This window comes from Vombatus ursinus, unplaced genomic scaffold (assembly GCF_900497805.2).
Source record: "Vombatus ursinus unplaced genomic scaffold, bare-nosed wombat genome assembly UNPS02014932.1, whole genome shotgun sequence".
Lineage (NCBI taxonomy): Eukaryota > Metazoa > Chordata > Mammalia > Diprotodontia > Vombatidae > Vombatus > Vombatus ursinus.
In genome coordinates, this window is record NW_020954710.1 from 8325956 (window position 1) to 8347386 (window position 21431).

General features: G+C 35.5%; 1 protein-coding gene across 3 annotated transcripts in view; it reads left to right on the plus strand.

Annotated features, from left to right (window-relative positions):
- RERE (arginine-glutamic acid dipeptide repeats) overlaps positions 1 to 21431 on the plus strand; it is a 591972-nt gene that overhangs the window by 213824 nt on the left and 356717 nt on the right. For all 3 annotated transcript variants that reach the window (XM_027843796.1, XM_027843797.1, XM_027843799.1), the window contains exon 2: positions 3715 to 4184. In XM_027843796.1, coding sequence (XP_027699597.1) covers positions 3860 to 4184 — 325 coding nt within the window. In that variant the 5' untranslated portion in view covers positions 3715 to 3859. The remainder of the gene's footprint in view (positions 1 to 3714; positions 4185 to 21431) is intronic.

The window sequence follows — 21431 nt, forward strand, 5'->3', positions numbered from 1 at the left end:
CTCTTCTTCTGTTGGAAGTTCAGTTTGAGAGGGATTGACTTCAACCTGAAGTATATGGTCAGTGACTTCAGCATTGATTGATTGATTGATGACAGTCTCTTGAGAACACTATGGAAGTTTTCAACCTATCCAGGATCTTGTTCTTATCCCTTATTAATGTGGCTCCATTAGCACTGAGTAGTTGAGGTGGGTCTTTTGCCTGTAAATAGCCTTTAGGGCATCATAAAAACACTTTGGATTGTTACTATCTGCATAGAACTCAATTTCGTCTGCCTTCTTACTGATCCAAGAATCCTGCATCTCTCTAAGCATTGATCATATTTTACTTTTGGTGGAGTTAAATGCTGCTTTCTTAGAAATGGATGAACTGTCCTGCTGGCAAACCCTGTGGAGTTCTTGTATTTCATTTAGCAACTTCTGAATTTTCCCGTCATTTTTGTCAAACCAGTCTTGAAGTTTGTGATGCTCTTGCATTTTCCCAGTCCCCATAGAAGTGAAGCAGGCGTGTGTACTTACTCTCATGCTTTTTAGCATGATGTTTTCAGCAGTGTTGTTGGATGCCTTCAACAGGAATGAAAATGGCATCAAGGATAATTTGAGACATGGGAGACACTGCTATAGGATTGCCTTAATATGGGGTGCCCATGTCAAAGAAGGCATTATGTGCTATGAACAAAGCAAAGTTGCAGTAGCTTAAAAGAAACATGAGAGGTGCAAATTTAGAGCCATCTCCTCTCCAAATGTCATGTGGACAACCTGTGGCAGAGCCTTGTGAGCTTATATTGGTCTGATCAGCCATAATCCATATACTGTCCCTTGACCCCATCAGAGTGATGTCATTTTGGTCCTCTTTGAGAATGAAGGACAACAACCAACCAACAATGAAACTGGCCTCCTTGCTGTTCCTCACATAAGCAGTTTCATTTCTTGACTGCATGTTTTCCATGTCCATTCCCCATCCTCTGTTTTTCTGACTTTCTTCAAGTCTCAGCTAATATCTCACCTTCTACAAGAAGCATTTCTTTGTCCTAAAGTCGGTTGTTTTTTGCTCGTTGTCCACCGAAGAGGACCAAAACAACATAACTGTGTTGAGTCAGGGTACGGGGTGTCCAGTTGTGGCTGATCAGGCCAATATGAGCTTGGTAAGTTCTACCATAGGTTGGGCACAAATAATCCATAACCCCAAATAATTTTTTAAAAATCACTTTGATTGCTTATACTAGAAAAGAAAAAGGCAAGATATAAGAAAAATGAAAGCAAAATTATCAAGTCTCATACAGTGTCTATTATTCACGCTAATGTAACAATTACCACAATAATTTAAACATATTACAAATATGTCACAGGATCTATGATCATCTGTCCACCTGAAAAGGTGTTCTCTGTTTAAGTTTAGAGCAGCTGGATGGTGCAGTGGATAGAGTGCTGCACCTGGAGTGAGGAAGATCTGAGTTCAAATGTGGTCTCAATCACTTGTTTGTCTCAGTTTCTTCACCTGTAAAATGAGGATAATTGTAACATCTGCCTCTCAGGGTTGTTGTGAGGATCATATAAGTTAATAATTATAAAACACTTAATACTTTGTGTGTGGCACAAAGTAAGGACTATATAAGTATTAGCTATTACTATTAAGCAAATTTATTTTTAAATTTCCTGAATGAAAGTTTGAACTGTTTGTGATGATATCTCATCATATACCTGCTTTGACATTAAAGCATTTAATAGGAGTATATTATCTCGTGTGTGTGGATGGGTGTGTGGGTGTGTACGAACATATGTTTATGTATGTGTGGGTGTTTATATTACTTATAGGAATTTTATCACATATGTTGAAAAGAATTAAGAGTGCCTTGTAACATATATTGGTAAGCAGATATCATTTGTTTAAGAAAAGACCAATTTTGTGGTCATTTTTGTAAGATGTTTTCTCTGTGGTCTTCTCAACATGATTGTGTATCAGTCTGCTGTCTGACTTCCTTTTTTCTATTGCAAAGATGTAAGGTAGAATGAGAGGGTAAAACAGAAGTGGAAGCTTAAGTCCTTTTATGATAATTTATAAGAATCATGTTATATTAAAAATCTAATTTCTTTTCTTTATTCTTTGGAAGACTATAAGAATCTTATTGCTGATTTTACCAGTCTCCACAATTCTTCCTTTAGATCTTGTAATATTTTTGGGACACCATATTAGCACTGTGGCATTCCATTTGAATCATATTCTTCCTCCATTACTGGTCTACTTCGTTTTCTGATCCTGTATCCTCACCAGAGATGTGTTATAAACTACTCTATAACTCAGTAGTGAACATAAACATGTTTAGTTAGAGAATTGGAAAATATATATTATGCATATTTCCCTAATGATATTGTCTGTGACCATGGACAAATTGTACAAAATTTTTTTGAAGATAGGTTTTGTTGTGTTTTTTTTTTTTTTTTTGGTTTTCTTATTGACAGTATCATAATTTCCCCTAGAATCCTCCCTCCTTCTCTTTGTGAGCTATTTCAGGTAGCAGATAGTATTTCTTAAGAGAATAAAAGAGGACAAAAAGTCAGCACAACTGATTCAGTATATTGAAAAAGTAAAAAAGCATGTGGATTGTGTAACATCTGTGTACCTCCACCTCTGCAAAGGTATGAGTTGGGAATGTCCTTTTATATCTTTCTTTCAAGCCACACTTAACCTTTGTAATTTTGCAACATTCGCTCTGTGTGTGTGTGTGTGTATGTGTGTGTGTGTGTATTCTTTACATTTTTGTCATAAAATGTTCATTTAAATGAGAAATCAGGCATGTTGTTTAGTACTTACTGATGTTTTGGTTGCCTTTTGGGGTACTTTGTTTATTTTTCCCTCCTTGAGATAATTTGAAAATTGTTTCATGTTTGTCTTAATCTTCCTCATATTTCTACTGTATGTAATTGGCCAGATCTTGTTCTTCTTTTAGATTTTATCTTCAGGAGGTGACTATGTTAAAGAGAAAAGTTGGCAGAATGGGTATGTTATGGGTCAGTACTATAAAACTCTTGAGGGAGAAGTATCTTGGTGATAGTGGGCTTTTAGAAAGTTGATTCACAATGACCTTCTCAGATCGGGGTTAGAAGGTGCATTCTCCTTGAATTAAAATGGGAACTTTAACTTTTTCTCCCCTTACTCCTCTCTCTTTACATAGTCATTATGTGTTGCAAAAATGATTCAAAGTTATATACTTTTATTTTTTAATGAAAAAGTAACAAGTGCAGAAATTGAAGTTTGCCTTTATGTCACTCTGAGCCTTATAAGTGACTGCCTCTCTCTTCGTGGTCGTTATGGAGAAAGACCTTATGTCAATGTGTGTATGTGTGAGAATTATTACTATTACTAATAATACTAGGTAGCATTTATGTGGTACTTTGTAGTAATAATTAGAGAAGGAAACCTTAAAACTTTTAGTTTCTGAAGATAGCATTATGTTTCAAGCAACTAACTTAGATCTGCTTTTGTTGACATCTGTCAAAAGTTTTTAGGAGTAAAATTATTCTAAAAATTTCTTTCAAAAGGTTCTTTTATTATATTACTGTGTTGTACTTTTTGTTACCTTTTAATATGCTGAGAATGGTTGATAGTTTAATGTAGACTTTTTCTTTTTTCTCTTTTTAAAAAGCTTTTAATATGGAATCAGTTGTGAAAGCAAGTCAGAATACAATATTAACTGCCTTTTTTTTTTTTTCTAACAGCTTTTTTTGAAACGGCGGGGTCATTGGAGTGGTTGGATTTTTCCTGGAATTGAGTGAGAAATTCAGAAGACTGAAGCCCAGGCTCACTGTCTACCTTTCACGGAGGCCCAGCCGTGAGAGGACAGAAGAAGGCACGTGGCGAATCATGACAGCTGACAAAGAGAAGGACAAAGACAAAGAAAAGGACCGGGACCGTGATAGGGACCGGGAAAGAGAAAAGAGGGACAAAACAAGAGAGAGTGAAAACTCCCGCCCTCGTAGAAGCTGCACTTTGGAAGGTGGAGCCAAGAATTACGCAGAAAGTGACCACAGTGAAGATGAGGACAATGACAATAACAGTGCCACAACAGAGGAGTCTGCAAAGAAGAACAAAAAGAAGCCTCCAAAAAAGAAATCTCGTTATGAAAGGACAGATACTGGGGAGATAACATCGTTCATTACCGAAGATGATGTTGTCTATAGACCAGGAGGTGAGAAACGTAACATTTTTATCTCCCACATATTTGTAGGTGTCAAAATTTTAGGCAAAGGATAACTTAATAGGGGATAAAAAGAAGAATGGAAAACTCACACAGTTTCATTTTTAACCAAAACCCTTAATTCAGAAACCTTAACATATCTATCTTCTCCATGTTTTCAGAAATTTCATAGAATTTCAGTATTTTCAGAGCTGGAAGGGACCTGAGAGTTCATCTTCTCTAACTATTTTATTTTGTATATGAGGAAAATGAGGCCCAAAGAGATTAAATGACTTATCTAGATTATATAGCTAGTAAATGATAAATTATGAGTAAGGATTTGAAGCTCAGGTTTAAGGTCAATGGTAACAGCTAAACTGTTTGGTTCTTTGGTATGTTGACTCTGAGTAACCAATGGAATGTTAACAATACACTGCTCAATCAACCCATTATTAATCAGAAACTTCAAAGGGCAACCATGAAAGCAAGCCATGGAATCTCACCATTCTTTGGTGTGCTCTTTATTTGTCTTTCTTAATGTGCTCTGTGTGAATATTATAATATTCATATGCATATGTATGTATATATGTGTGTGAGTATGTGCATATATGTGTGTGTGTATATATATATACATATATATATACACACACACATATACATATACATATATACACATATACTTTTGATTTTTGAAGCCAGGAAACTAACAAGGGTGGTTTTATTTGAATTTCTAATGTTACTGATTAGTGGGATTCACATAAGCTTCAATTCATTGTATTAGAAGCTGGGCTGCATTTAGTGCTTTTGGAAGTGAAAGCAGCATGGATATATTTTTATCAGTAATCTGTCTTGATAGCATTATTAGGAAATACCACAAACATTGAGTGATTCAGCTAAGTTTCTCTGATAAAGGTCTCATTTCTCAAATATCTAGGGAACTGAGCCAAATTTATAAAAATAAGAGCAATTTTTCAATTGATAAATGACCAATTTTAAGAAGTTTTCAGAAGAATAAATCAAAGCTTTCAATAGTCATTTGAAAAGCTGCTCAAAATCACTAATAGTGGGCAGCTCGGTGGTACAGTGGATAGAGTTCCTGCCTTGGAGTCAGGAGGACCTGAGTTCAAATACAGTCTCAGACACATGACACTTACTAGCAGTGTGACCCTGGCAAGTCACTTAATCCTGATTGCCTCACCATAAAAGCAAAAAAAAAAAATCACTAATAATTAGAGAAATGCAAATTAGAACAACTCTGAGAAGAATGATAAATGCTGCAGGGAGTGTGGGAAAATTTTGGGACACTTTTTGTGTATTGTTTCTATTATGTATTATAATGTATTGCATTGTTGGTGGAATTGTGCACTGGTCCAGCCATTCTGGAGAACAATTTGTTTTGGTTTTGGTTTTTTTTTTTTGGCTAGGCAATGTGGTTAAGTGACTTGCCCAAGGTCACACAGTTAGTAAGCTTCAAGTGTCTAAGGCTGGATTTGAACTCAGGTCCTTCTGACTCTAGGGTCAGTGCTCTATATGCTATGCCACCTAGCTGCCCCCTGGAGAACAATTTAGAACAATTCCTGAAGGGTTATAAAGCTGTACATACTTTTTGACCCAGCAATACTACTACTAGGTCTGTACCCCAAAGAGATCAAAGAAGATGGGAAAGAACCTATATGTGCAGAACAATTTATAGGAGCCCTTTTTGTGGTGGTAAAGAATTGGAAACTGAGAGGATGCTGATCACTTGGGGAGTGGTTGAACAAATTGTGGTATTTGATTGTGATAGAATACTATTGTGATATAAGAAATAACAAGCAGAATCATTTCAGAAAACCTGCGAAGACTTATATGAACTGAAGCAGAGTGAAGTGAGCACAATCAAGAGAACATTGTACATAATAATAGCAATATTGTAACGATGATGAACTATGAGACACTTAGCTACTCTGATCAGTTTAGTGATCCACAATAATTCCAAAGGACTTAGGATGAAAAATGCCATCTACCTCCAGAGAGAGAACTGATAAAATATGAGTACAGACTGAAACTTTTTAAAATTTTCCTTGTTTCTTGCTTTTTTATCTTATTTTTAAATTTGATTTTAATTTTTGCAGCATGACTAATATGAAAATATGTTTTGTGTGGCTTCACATGTATAATTGATATCATATTGCTTGCCTTCTCAATGGGTAGGGAAAGGGCTGGAGGAAGCGAATTTGGAACTCCAAAGAAAAGATTCAGCTTAAGTATTTGCAGATCATTTTTTCTTTTGAAGGATAGATTTTAGGGTGATGAATTTTTGGTTCATAGCAATTTAAAAAATTAAATGAAAAAATTAACAAGATCTGTTTTCTCTCCTTTTTAATCTTTCTCCCCTTTTCACTACCTTCCTCCCCTTTTCACTATCTTCCTCCTTCCCTCCCCCTATTTGAAAAAAAGAAAAATAAAATCCACATGACAAATAGATGTTGTCAAGGCAAAAAAAAAAATCTCTCTTTGGCCTTGTCTAGAAGATAAATGTCTCACTCTGTACCCATTGGTCCATCGCTTCTCTCTCATGAGGGGGACAGCATGCCTCATCACTGATCCTTCTGAAATCATCATAGACACTTTTAAAGACTGTCTTGAATGTCAAGAAGATTTCAGATCTGTGTGAGTGGGGCAACAACCACTGATGATGATATGGATTCTTATGGAATTGAAGCAACAATCCAAGTAGGAATGGGATGTAGAATTTACTAATGCTCATTCTTAATTCTAGTTTGCATTTAGGTAATCCTTTAGGGTTGACAGAGTGCTCTATTCTAAGCAAGGCAAATAATAGCTATTGCAGTGTCATGGTCATTTCCTAAACAGGAAAATGGTGCCAGAGCCGGAAAAGTTCCTTGTCCATGATCATACAGCTGTTAAGTGTGAAAGTGGAGTTGGACCCTAATCTGCTGATGGCTTGTTCAGTATTATTTCAACCGTCAGTGTTACCTTATGGATTCATAAGTAATTGACGTTCAGATATAAACATTTGAACTATTATGTGGTGAGAGTTGTGGCTCCAGAGAATGAACAAATGCAAGTCTTTTATTTTCTTGTATTGATTGTCCTAATTCCAATGTAGCTTTTTTGCTCAGTTCAGTTAAATGCAATTTAACAAGGCTTTTTATAAGTGTAGATTTTGTGCCGAGCACAGTGCTTGGTAGACCTGTGGCCAAAACCAAAACAATCCCTCCAGTTAAGGACCTTATATTTTTTGGTGGCAGTGATGATGAATAACATGTATATAGGTAAGTAAATATGGTATCTTTACAAAATAGACCAAGTTAATAAAGGGGGCAGGTCTAAGAGGGGGAGGATGATAGTGACAACTGAGGAATCTCAGGGAAGGCTTGTTTTAGGAGATGACAGTCAAGGTGATCTATGAAGAGGAGCTGTGCTTCCAGGAGATAAAAGATTAGATAAAAGAGTAGTCCAGACATGAGGTTGTCCAGTGTGCAGAAGATAGAATATGTCACATAGGGAAGTACAAAGAGGTTAGATTTAAGGAGAGAGTAGTGAATCAGTTTCTCGAACTTTAAGAATCTTACATTATGAGGAAGAGAACCAAGGCTGATGAGATTTTACAGGATAACAAAGTTATCCCAATAATGAACTTCCAGGGGAGTGGTGCAGTCAGTAGCTTAGGTGAACTTGGGAGCAGTAAAGTGTTAAGAAATTTTTATTAGTGTTCTGAGAGTCTTAACACAGTAAACTCCTCTGTGCAATGGAAGTGTAACATTCTTACTCAGGTGAAACTGTGAAAGATGGAAGTGATTGGATTTGAGTTATTTTAGTGAATTTTTAATTTCACAAAGAATAATCGTCCTAGGATGAAATGTTGCCAACCTAGTAGGAACTTCACATAGCATAGTATTTGGTAGAGTTTTGCAGATATTGTCCTCATCATTGGGCTTGATTGACTTAGTAAATCACTCAAATTTGTCATGTATTCTTTCTTTTCCTTCTGTCACACACATTTGTGCAGCCTCCACCGAGCCCTACTCTCATGCTTCATCCTGGTGTGGAGATTACATGTTTTCCTGGCCTCTATTGCCAGTGGGCCACAAGCCTTTTCTCAGTTGCGCCATGTCAAGAATTTCTCAATGCCTGTCCTTACTGAGTATCCTTTCTCTGCTACAGCTAACTGAAGCACTCTTTGAAACAACAGTAGTGTTACTGGTCCCATATTCTGAAAAGATCAAAGAATAAGTAAAAGGTCCCACAGGCAAAGAAATTTTTTCAGCATAAATTTTTGTGGTGGCCTAGAACTTAAAACTAGTTTTATTCTTAACAGGGAATGACTGAGCCAACTATGACCCAAGAATACAATTTGATGTTATTGTTATTATTCTGTTAAAAAAAAAAGACAAAAAGGGTAATGTCTGAGAAAGCTGGGAAGATATGTGATCTGATTCAGAATGAATGAAGCAGAAAAATTAGAACAATTTATAAAATAACAGCAACAATGTAAATGAAAGCAACTGAGAATTAAGAACTTTCATCATTTTTATGACCTACCAACATTACACAGTACCTGTGATGAAGCATATATTCCCTACCTCCTGACAGAGATGTTGTGGACTCCAGATGCAAAATGAGATAAATATTTTTGGACGTGGCCAGTGTGGAAACTTTTTTTTACTTTTGTAATCATATTTATTACAAGGGTTTTGTTTTTCTGGTTTCTTTCCCCCCCGGAGAAGACAATATTATGGAGGCTGGGAGATGAAAGGACGTGATTGCCCGTGAATTGGATCCCTCTTGTTCTCTTTGCAAAAAGAGAATAGAAAGAAGACCTAAAGGGATCACAGTCAAGCAGGACAGCATTGAAAGTTATATGTTAAATTTATTACTTTATTTAAAACCAAAATGAGATCTGCATTACAGAGATTCATATTTTCATGTTCAGTCCTTTCCTTTCATTGTACATTGTACATGCAAATGCTTGTTTTGTTTTGTTTTGTTTTTTGTTAAGTTCAGAGTAAAGAAAAAAGGAAAAAATATTGTCTTACCCTGGATGGTGAATGATTATGAGAAGTATCATCTTACAAAACATAAACAATGAGTAGAAGGAAAAACCAGTTTAATGAATGCCTTGGTGTGAAAGATCTAACTAGTCAGAGTTATCCTGAAGCTATTTCTTTTCCCATAATCAACATTCCATATTAGACCTCATCTTTACCATAAAACAATGAAAGATATGGAGGATAAAGGATACTACTTTATTTACTATTTATGGACAAAAACTGTCAAAGGCTTTCCTCAGCAAGGTGCCTGTCATGCATGTGTCTAAGTGATACTAAATTCCTTGACACAGATAATATTACTTAATGATGGTTTGATCATTAATGTCAGTGAAAGCATAAAATAGAGAGATGTGTGCCACTCTTATCAAGGGTAGCAAATGTAGGGTTTGAGGATATGAGAGTTCCTATATAGTAATAATAATAGTAACAGCTAGCATTTAGTTTACTATATGCCAAACCCTTTAGAATTATTACTTTATTTGATCCTTACAACAGCCCTGGGAAGTACAGGCTGTTCTTATCACCATTTTGCATGAGTCAGCTGAGGTAAACAGGGGTTAAATTACTTTCCCAGAGTCACATAACTAGTATGTGTCTGAGGTCAGATGTGAACTTAGGTCTTGATTTTTGGCCCATCCACCTGAAGATGATGTTTTCTAAATGGTCATGTTTGAATCATGACCATTTGACATGAAATCAAGTCAATTATATCAAGCCTTTGAATGTTGCAGAGCACCGTGAATGAGATCCATAATTGCTAAAAAGTATTGGGCCTAACTATCCTTGCAGGAAAAAGCATGAGTGTTAGGAATGCCTGTGGTCTTAGGTTATATATGCATTTGTATGGCAAACTATGGTGCTAATCCATTAGAATATTTCTCTTCAGTACTTCAGATGGTTGAATCAGGCTATTGAAAGGGTGATGAAAAGCAAGATCAATTGCTTTAGTGAAATTGGAGTTTTTTAATTACCTGAAACTTTTTCCTAATGTAAATTTCCATCTTTTAATTACCACTAGGTATTCAGTAACAATTATGGCTTCAAATTTGGTACGTTAATGGCTCCAAAAATTTGAAGCTGAGAAACACTATTTCCCCAAAGGTCATCTGAGAAGTACATGGTCAGTATAACCAGCCCATAACATTATAAACAAAGAATTATGAATAATGTAAATATTATTAGAGAAACCTAGGATAGGGTAGCTACTTGGGGAGCATGGGGGATAACTGGTTCATAGCCAGTATGTTCCTTTGATATCCTTTGAATGTCAGGAAAACATATAAGCCCAGCAGCACATTTCGTGAATCTCTTGTGGCGAGGATGTGGACCAAACTTGTACCAAATAGATATGACTGGATTGTGATGGGCATAATTGATTAGATTGATTAGATCATAGATCCACTAGCATATTTGTATTATGTTTGAGCTGTTGTGGTAATTGTTACATTAGTGTGGATAATAGACACTGTATGACACTTGATACTTTGGCTTTAATTTTTCTCACATCTTGCCTTTTTCTTTTCCAGTATAAATAACCAAAATGACATTTACAGTTAGTGGTAAAAAATTGCTTTCTCCTCATAGAGAGCATTGTGTCCTAAGTTACGGTCTTCCAAGCTGATTAACTGCCTGTTATATAGCAATTAATGTCTTATTTAAATGACTACACTTAAAATAGTAGGCCTTGAGTGTTTACTTTTTTTTTTCTTATTAGGTGACTGAATTTTAGAAATTTGTTGATACAATTAATTTTTTTATAGTACAACAGATACTTTGTAGAAACACTCAGAGGAATTCCTTAGCCCTTAACATACACAAAATGCATTCTCAACAACAGTTAAGTTATGAGTTGTACATTATCTTTTTCTATTTATTTGTAGCAATTTTTTTTGTAGCAAAACATAGAAAATTATACAAAATATGTAAATTATGAAAATGCGTATCAGCTCAATCCTCAAAATATTATCCCATGGAAACAAGGCAGGCATTAATATGCTGAAGACAAAACATTATTTAATAAATGAAATATCTTCAGGCCTTTAAGAGACAAATTTGATTTATATAGATTTATAGACCCGTAAAGAAAAGAAGGCTTGCCTGATAAATTGTCTTGGACAAATTCATTATTCTCACATTCTACGGTTAGTCACTTGTCATATCTAGTCTTAGGTCTCACCTACACATAACTTTTAAAAATAAAAACTTCTCTTACTACCCAGATTAATATTACTTAAGGGAATGTAGTTTGGCCTTTTCTGTTCGCAATGAAATGACATCGATGTATTTAAGTCTAAAAAAAAACCCCAAACTTTTTGGATCCATTTGAACATTCCCTCTGTCTGTTCTAACCCTTCTTTGTCTGCCAACTATTACCTTGCTTTTGATGAGATGACTTTGTCATGGTAACAAATTGATTTATTGCACAGCAAATGAGCAGCCAGATTTGCTTACAGGTTTCTTCAGCACAGGGTATTGATTTCTAGTGTTAGCATGGTCAGGGTGGTAAATTAATTTCTTTCTGTTATATTCTGTTAGCTGTTGGAAAGTTTCATTCTTTGCCCCAGTCAGCATGTAGCAATAGATTTAAAAAATGAAAGAAATAAGATAAAAGCAAGTGGCTTCCCAATTTTAGGGTTTATTGAAAGCCAATTAAGAATATTTATTTCCTGTTCCAGTTTTGAAAATATACGTTTTCCTAAACAAGTGTGTTGTGAGGGCTTTTACCTAGGATCATAATTTTTTTTGTTTTAGAAAAAGAAATTTATTCTGAATTTAAACAGCAAACAGAACCATTTCCTTAAACACAGGAAAACATAGAGGATTCTATTTTTACACTGCTTGCTTTAAAAAAAAAAGTATTCTAAATGTTACATGTTCCAAAACTGTCCTGCTTGTTAGTACTTCCTTCTGTTCCCAGAGGCTCCACCTCCCTTGTTGACATCTCTGTCACTAACCTTTCCTTCCTCGTGACCCTCATTCTTTTTGATACTTCCCCCACCCCATGCCAGTTAACTGAGTGAAAGAAGGAAACTTAAATTCTAGTAATACCAAATGAGCATAATCAGGTAAAATGCATCCACACAAATTCCATATCCAAAAATATGTCTTCATCTTTTATCTATCTCCTGTCAGGATATGAATAATAGCCTTCATCATTGTCTTCCAGAGGCATGATTGTTTTTTGATCTGATCAGAGTTCTTAGGTGTTTTAAAAAATTATTATTTTTTATTACAATGTAGTTGTCATTGAATATATTGCTATTCTGACTCTGCCCACTTCACTCAGCAACAGTTCATACAACTCATGATTTTCTGAAATTTTCTCTTGTTGATTGTCGTGTTGTCTTATTCCATTACATTCATATACCACAGTTTGTTTAGTCATTCCCCAGTTGTGTAAGAGGTGATCTTGAGTACCTCATTAAATTCTAATTATTTTTGTTTTTTCCCTCTCTTCTTTTAACTCTCCCATTCTTTGTATCTCCAGTGCTTATCACAGTGTCTAGCTTAGCATATTCTAGGTGCTTATTAAATACTGATTGACTGCCAGGTTGACTGATCAGGAAGTGTTACTGGCAAATATTTACTTCCTGGTATTATTTTCTGGACACTTCCCTTGCCTTCCTCCCTAATGTTTCCTTGTCTGTTTTGATGTATTTCTACCCCAGACTCTCTGTATGTGTATATTCCATGTTCCTTTGTCATTTTCATATACTTGTCTTGCCCCTTTCTCCATGTTTGTATACTCTTCTCAGACACTTCACTTATTAGAAATAGTAAGGTTTCATCTGCTTTTCTTCCAGTCTCTACTAATGTTCCTGATATTACCCTTCTTTCTCTTTTCCTTCTCAAAGCTCTCAGAACTAATCTACTTCCAGGACTTCTATTTTTCCTACTTAACTTCCTCAATGCCCTTTGAAGAGATTAGGGTTCTGAAGGGACACATTTCTTTCCCCCATTAGAATTTTAGCACTTTATCATTTTACATCTCTTTCCAATTGCTGTTACAAATTTATTTTTCTAGGTGTCTCTAGGCTCTCCTCTTTGCATTTTAGCATTCCTTTTCAACTCTGGTTTTTTTTTTTAATCAGAAATGCATGAAGGTCCTCTTTTACTAAATGTGCATTTCCCTGCTGTGGTTTTATGCATACCTTTGTAGGGTAAGTTATCTTTCTTTGTAAACTTGTATCTTTTGCTTTTTGTAATATTGATTTTTCAAGATAAATTCTTATGTATATTAATAGCTGCCCAGTCCTGAGTGATCTTCACTGTGCTGCCTTGATACTGTTTTTTTTTCTTGGTGTGGCTGTCAGGGTTAAGTGACTTGCCAGGATCACAGAGCTAGGTAAGTGTTAAGTGTCTGACGCCAAATTTGAACTCAGGTCCTCTTGATTCCAGGACCACTGTTGCCACCTAGCTGCCTTTCTTTGATTCTTAAACTGTTGGGTTTTTTTTTTCCTCATTGTTTGAAGCATTTTTTCCTTTGATGTAGGAACTTTGGATTTTGGCTTTGATGTTCCTGAGAATTTTCCCTTTGTGGTTTCCTTTTGGGGGGTGATCAGTGGATTTAATTTTTTTTCCTTTGTCCTATGGTCTTCACAGATCTATGCAGTTTTTATTTATGATTTCTTGAAATAGAGTGCTCGGGTTCCTCCCCATTCCCCCCCCCCCGGTTTTCGGAAGTTTTATGATTCTTAAATTCGCTCTCCTTGACTTGTTTTTCAAGTCAGTTGTTAATGTTAGCAAATAGCTTACATTGCCTTATATTTTTTCAGTCTTTTGATTTTGTTTTAGTATTTCATGCTGTCTCATGAAATCCTTTCTATTTGATCTAGTTTTCAAGAATAACATTTCTTGGGTAACATTTACTACTTTCTTCAAAAAGTTACTGTTTTCTTTCTATTTTTTCATACTTTTTAAACTCTTGCTTTTTAAAAAATAGTTCTAATGTAAAACCTATTTTTTTCCCACTTGAGACAGTCTCTGCTTGAAGTAGTCATCAGGTTGGATTTGCAATAATTATTTATTATTGTGGTTTTAAAAAACAATATCTTTTCACACTTCTAGAATTGAGGCTTCTTGCTACATCCAGGCTATGCCTCCTATTGCCTTTTGGGTGCGGTGATTGGCCCTCCTTGATATCTTTTTGGTTCTTTTGCTGATTTCAACTTTCTAAGGTTACGTAATAAAAACCTAGAATTGAGGTGAGGACATTCAGCAGTTTTGCTTCAGAAAAGTCGAGAAAGATGAAAACTGAGGAAAAAGCCATCAGATTTGGCAGTTCAGAGATCGTTAGTAATTTTGTAGAGAGTAGTTTCATTTAATGATGAGATTCATACTACATGTAGCTGGGTGGCACAGCGGATGGAAATGGTACACAGTTCCAGTGTCTTTGCCAAGAAAACCCCAAATGGGGTCACAGAGAGTCTGGTATGACTCAAACAGCTGAACAACAATAAAATGCTACATTACAGAGGTTTTTATAAATAAGTGAGAGGAGTGAAAGTGAAGGGATCTAGTGTAGACAGCTTTCTTAAGGAATTTAAGAAGGGGAAGAGAGATATAGAATGGTAGAAAGCAGGGATGATCAGATTGAGTGATGGTTTTTTATATATTATAGATACATTTGTAAGTCTCAGAGTCAGATGCTGGAGATTGGGGGAGATTATAATAAAGAGAGTGAAAAGGGTAGAGGTCAATCCCGTAGAGAATATAGGGTTAAGTGGGCTCAAGATGCTTGTTAAGGGGTGTTCACTGGCAGGGAGAAGGGGCCACCTCTTCACTTAAGATAAGTGAAGGAAGCAACAATAGCTGGGGAAGAAGTTTTATGTATTCAAAAGAAGGGAAAATAGCGAATTCTCAGCAAATGACCTCAAGTTTTTTTTGGGGGGGAGGGGTTGAAGTTTTAACCAAAGTCAGCTGATACATTGGGATAAGAGGTAGTATTAGTGGGGTGAGCTTGACAAAAGGTGATAATGATTTGAATAGCTACTGTGGTAAGTGGGAAAGTGAATTCATTAGAGTGGTGAAAAGGATTGCCAAAAATCACAAGTTATCCATTTCTCTCTCCTACCACTATTTATAAGCCAGTTCAAATCAAATCTCAAACTATATGTAGAAATATTTTCTAAAATTTTTAGACCAAAATAAAACCAGAGGAATAGTATATTTCCTAATATTTACTTTTTGTCCATGTTCCTATTAAACAAATTTACTGTGCACTTTTTTATTTTATATTGACTTTTTTGTTAGTACTTTTCATTTTTATACCTCCTCTTTGTTTCTACATATATTCTTTCCCTCTTCCCCTCACCCCAGTGAGTTAGCTCTTTCACTTACACGGTTTAATCAAACTTGCCCTAGCATTAATTCTCAAATTGTTTGGTGAGAAATTTTATTCTTGGAATAATTGTTTTGGAATATCATATGATTCTTTGAAAGTGCTTCCTTTATTTCTTTATTTGGATACTTCAGAGACATAGACTTTAGGGAACTAGTGAGACCTAACTTTGAAACCAAGACCTTGGGAAAGTTATCTAACCTTTAGCTTCTTCACATGTAAATTGTTGAATTGAGTGAACTAAAACATTTTTAAGGTCCAGATAAATCTTTTGAATCTATTATGTTTTTCCCTATAAGGAAAGTGGATGGTGACCTATCTCAAATTTTTCGGATAAGCACTTAGCTCTTATTTTGAATATCTCTCTTTCTCTCTCTCTCCCTCCCTCTCTCCCTTTCTCCCTCTCCCCCTCTCCCCCCCTCCTTTCTTCTCTTCCTCCCTCTCTTCTCCTCTCCCCCCTCTCCCAGCCATTGAAATGAAAAGTTCTGCATATTTCTGGTGGTATAGTTCTGAAGGCTTCTTCATTTTACAGACCAAAGGAGTAATATGTTAACGAGTGATTCTTTTGATTGGAATTAAAAGAAATTAATAGAAATTTTTCAGGAGGAAAAATACATACCATCTAAATACAAGGGCATCATAAAATAGAAATTGATTTACAAAAATCACTGGCCCTGCCTGAAATAATGGGGGGACTTTCATTGATGCCAAGATAAGTGGCTGAGAACAAAAAGCTAAAAATTTTTTGTCCCCAGTTACAAGTTTCTCTGATGTTGGGAAGGTAAATTTTTTACTCACCATCTGGAACAGTTTAAAATGATCAGCAGAGATTTAAAGAAGTTCTAATAGTCCAGTATAACAATGTTGTCAGTGGCTAGGTAATCAGTATGTGCTCTTTCCAGTAGCAGTTGGTGACAAAAATCTCGGATTTTCATGGGAAGAGAAGACTTAACCTTTGACAGTTTTTGAATGGACTGGTGACTTATTAGGACATTGATTCTCTTTTGGGGTAAAATTGTATAAGTAGAGAGAATCTAAGACTAGAGACATCTTAAAAGTTCTGTATTCCTACCTTATTGTTATACAGTTGAGGAATTTGAGGAACAGTCAGACCAAAAACTCAGGATTTTAGGTTAATACAAGCATTAGCAGATTCGATAATCATATTTAGGGCTCCTGACTCTTGATTTAGTGTACTTTTCGCTGGACTGTGTTAAGTGATTACTTTTTGGAGGCATTCATGGGTGAGAAGGCTAGGTGTAGATCTAATATTTTAGGAAGAACATTGATTACATGTATTTCTGTGTAGACAGAACTCATTAGGATGGTGAGGACACTAGAAAAATCATGCCATATAAGAGTAAGTGTGAAGAACTGGAGATAGTTTAGCCTGGAAAAGAAGAATCTGGTGTGGGGTAGAGTGATAGCCACAATGATAACTGTCTTAAATATCTGAATGATTGCTGGGTATAAAATGATCATGGCACCATTGAATCATAGTTTTAGTGTGAAGAAGGAGCTTAAATTTAATGTTTCAACCTTCTCATTTTATAGATTAACTCATAGTGTTTAAGTAACTTGGCTCAGACCTCTGATTTTAAATGGTTACAGCTAGGATTTGAACCCAGGTTTACTGGCTCCAAAATACAACATTCTTTTTTTTTTTTTTTTTTTTTTTGCCACACTATGCTACATTTGTAGCCCAATGGGACAGAAACAATGGGTTGAAGTTTCAGTTAGGTAGGTTTCTTTCATTGAAAGAAACATTTCCTTAAAAACAGGATTTTCCAAGAGTTTAATGGGCTATTTTGAGAAGCATGAGTTCTTTGTCACTTGTGGACTTTGCAGGTCGATGTCATAGCTCCATCATCTTTCAGCCTTTACCTCGTTATTGTGATTACTTAACAATCAGGCTCTCATTTCCTTTGCCTATCCATAACAGAGTATAGTTTGCTACAGTGTTATCCGCTTGAGATATTTACAATTCCAAGTAAAGGTACTTGAGAACATGAGTTTTCTGAGCCTTATTTCTGTTTGAGAAAGCCTTGTTTTCTAGTCAGCATCTGTACATGTTTTGAAAAATAAGAGAAAGTGAATTAGGTTAGTATGTGAGTAAAAAAAAAACAACTCGTAGTAAAAACAAGTTTTCAAATTGTTTCTAATCCTCACCTGCTTATTCATGTAGACTAGGATGCTGAATTAGTACAGTAACATGTAGAGATTAGATTACAACAGAGGGTGCTGGGTCAGCATTTGTTAACTTTCTGAATCTGCTACTAAAATCAGTTTAGTGGACTGTGACGAATAGAATTCCAGTCACAGTGGAACAAGATTTATATTTACCTAGAGTCTAATTGGACTGAGATTTCCTGCAGTTATGTTAAAATCTGCTGCCCTTTTGCTTATTGAGCAAGCATTTGAACTCCTAAGCTCCTGAGGTTTAGCTTTTGCTGGCTCAATTAATTGTTGAATGTTCCATTTATAATAATTATACGTTGATGCCTTTGCATTGTGGCAACTGAGGAAATTGCTGATAGAGTTGTTTAATCTGTTATACTTTAACAGTTTGCAAAAACCTCTTCTTTTGAAAGGAGAATAGTTTTGATCTGAAGTGGCATGGTGGTATTTGAGTTGGATAACTTGAGTTAAATTGCAGTGCAGGAATTTGGCTCTTGCCTTGACAGAGATTGGCTTGTATGTGACATTGACCCATGTGTTTGTCATCTTTCCAGATACCTCCCTGTATTTATTCTGACAGCTTTACCAGCTGAGAAAACTAGACTTGCCAGAATTAAAAATATTTTCTAGGGAATTTAAGATGAAGCAGTGTTTTGTACTTGGAAAATTGCTTTGCCATGTGTGTACAAAATAATTTCTTTGCCTTAAATTCAAATGTTCTAAAAATGCAAAGGAGTTACCTTCAAATTTTGACATAGGAATAGTCTAAATAACTTCAATATTCATAACTAGACAAACAAATTCTTGCCTTCTTTATATATATGTATATATAAAGTATATACCTTTGTGTGATATGTATATATAAAACAAAGACTTATGAATATATTATTAAAGAACTATAAATATGTAAGGTTTTATATGTACATATCACAATGAATGTATATATGTTATTTGTGTGCTATCTTCCCAAGTAGAACATAAGTTCCTTACTGGCAAGCACTGTGTTTTGGCCTTTCTTTTTATCACTAGCACTTAGCACAATGTCTGGCACTTAATAATTACTTGTTGACTGACTTCTTTCTCCCTTGACCCATTTCCCTCTTTTTTCTACTCTACTTTGTTAGATTTGTATTACCATAAATTTTGCAATAGCAATTTTAGTTTGCAAGAAAATGCAATAAAAATAATGAGTAGGTTCTTTTAAAGTAATACTTTGAGCACTTGAATTTTAATGAATTTCTTACTGCAAGACCCTGAGTTACATTCTTTTGTTTATTAATATCTGGTACTTTAAAAATTATTTTTCATTTTTCTCAGAACTAGAAAAGTGTAAAAAAATTTAATATAGAGTGAGATACATAAAATTTGGAATGTTATCTTATATATAAAAGAAGTTGCTTATTTTAAAATTTCATTTTACCCCGAGTTGATTTTGCCACACACTAGAATCATGCCTTCAGGCTCAAGTAGGCATTTTGATTTTTGTAATGCTATATCATATTGTTTTCTCAAGTAGCATCATTTCCATAATGTACAGTGTGGCTTATTGTCAGTTGCCTTTAAAAGGCAATGATCTACTTCTGTATCCCTCTGTGACTGTGGCAGTCATTGTTCTGTCTTTCTTTGTATATTGGGTAACCGTTAATGTTTGACGGATGGAATATTAATGTCTCACTTAAAATTAATCAGCGGAGGTTGATCTTGGGTGGGGGGATGTTTAGTTAGTCCCTTAGATTCATTTTCTTCTCTTTTCTTTTCTTTTCTTTCTTTTAAATTGGTGATGGTAGTGTCCGGGAACTGAGTTTTATTATATAACTTTACTCTTTTTTTATTTTTTAAGCATGATTGATTTTTCATCAATGCTTCATTTTTAAAGCCTTGTAAAAGTATAGGATTTTTATTGGTATAACTGTTCACCTGATATCCTTCACCTTGTTGATGTGTGCCACATCAATAACTGATCATAATGATACGCTATACTATGGGACAGCTAGGTGGTGCAGTGAATAGAGCACCAGCCCTGGAGTCAGGAAGACCTGAGTTCAAATGTGGCCTCAGACACTTGATGATTACTAGCTGTGTGACCCTGGGCAAGTCACTTAACCCCATTGCCTAGCAAAACAAAACAAAACAAAATAATATGCTATACTAATTAGTTAATGCAGTAATAGAGTCCTCCAATTTCACAAAATGGGATAGGGGCTGTACCTGTGATTTCCTTGGTAAAGAGAACTCTGGTGAAGAAGCTCCTTCTACCAAATGTACCTTGTCTGTATTTAGAGAGAAAGATATGATCAGAGCATCGAGAGGTGTAGTGACTTGCCAGTGTCACCTAGGCTGTAGGTGTCAGGAGGGAGAACTTGAACCTAGGTTCATGTGCTGACCTCTAATGAGTATCCATGTGTTTGCATATTTTCTTTGTTATACTTTGGAAGGTCCGTGTTTGTCCTGATGTAAATATCAGAGAATCAACAGAATTTGAGTTTTGGAATGGAACTTAGAAGCTTATCTAGTTCTATCTAGTCATGAAAAGAGTCCCTAATATAATTAGAAGTGGTTGTCTAGTCTAAGACTTCTTAAACTTTTCCCACTCGAGACCCCTTTTCACTTTTCTGTAATGTCTGTTGGTTTTGAGTAGCCTAATGGCATGTGCAGTGCAAAGTGTGCACTCTTTGTTTTCAGAACCAAGGCTGAAGTTGCGTGATGTAACACGGGCAAGCCCTGCCAGAAACACCTCAGATTCATTATGCATTTGATTTTGAATTAATTTTTGCTCATTGTCCATTCAGAAACCTTTTACTGTTGCCAGATTTTTCACTACCCTATGTGGGGTTTCAACCCACAGTTTAAGAAACCCTGCTCTGACCTACACTTGAAGGTTGCCTCCAAGGAGGTGGAGCCCACCACTTCTGGAGGCACCTAATTATGCTTTCATACCGTGCTAAAAGATTTTTCCTGACCTCCTCTTCTAACAAAGAACTCAAATTTTTTCATCCCTTAAGCGTTTCATGAATTACTAGCGCTATAAGACATTTTTCATCTTCCAACTAGTCTTATGTTGTGTTGGATTTCTTCACACCCAGATACTAGCCATTACTCTCATTTGTTGATCAGTCAAAGATGTGTTTCATTGTCTGTAACCTTTCTTGATTCGAGGCTCCATTGCTTTCTGTTCCCTTTGTTGGGGAAAATTTTCATAATGCTAGTCATATATATATATCTATATATATATGTGTATATATATATATCTTTAATAGCAACATTATTAGCAAGACATTTCTGCACAGCTTGAAGCATACACAGTGCTTTACATACATTCTCTTATTTGCTTCTCAACAATCCTGTGTTATTACAGTTTTACATATATGAAAACTGAAGTAACTATTGTTCCATCACTCAGTCGTGCCCAACTCTTTGTGACTTCATGGACCATATAGTACACCAAGTCCTTCTATCTTCCAAGTTCATGTTCATTGTTCATGTATCCTTCAAGTTTATGTTTGTTGTTTCTATGATATTATCTATTCATCTCATCTTCTGATGCCCCCTTTTCCTTTTGCTTTCAATCTTTCCCAACATCAGGGTCTTTTCTAATGAGTCCCAGTTTCTCATTATATGGCCGAAGTATTTAAGCTTTAGCTTCAGTGTTTGGTCTTCCAGTGAATAGCCTGAATTAATCTCTTT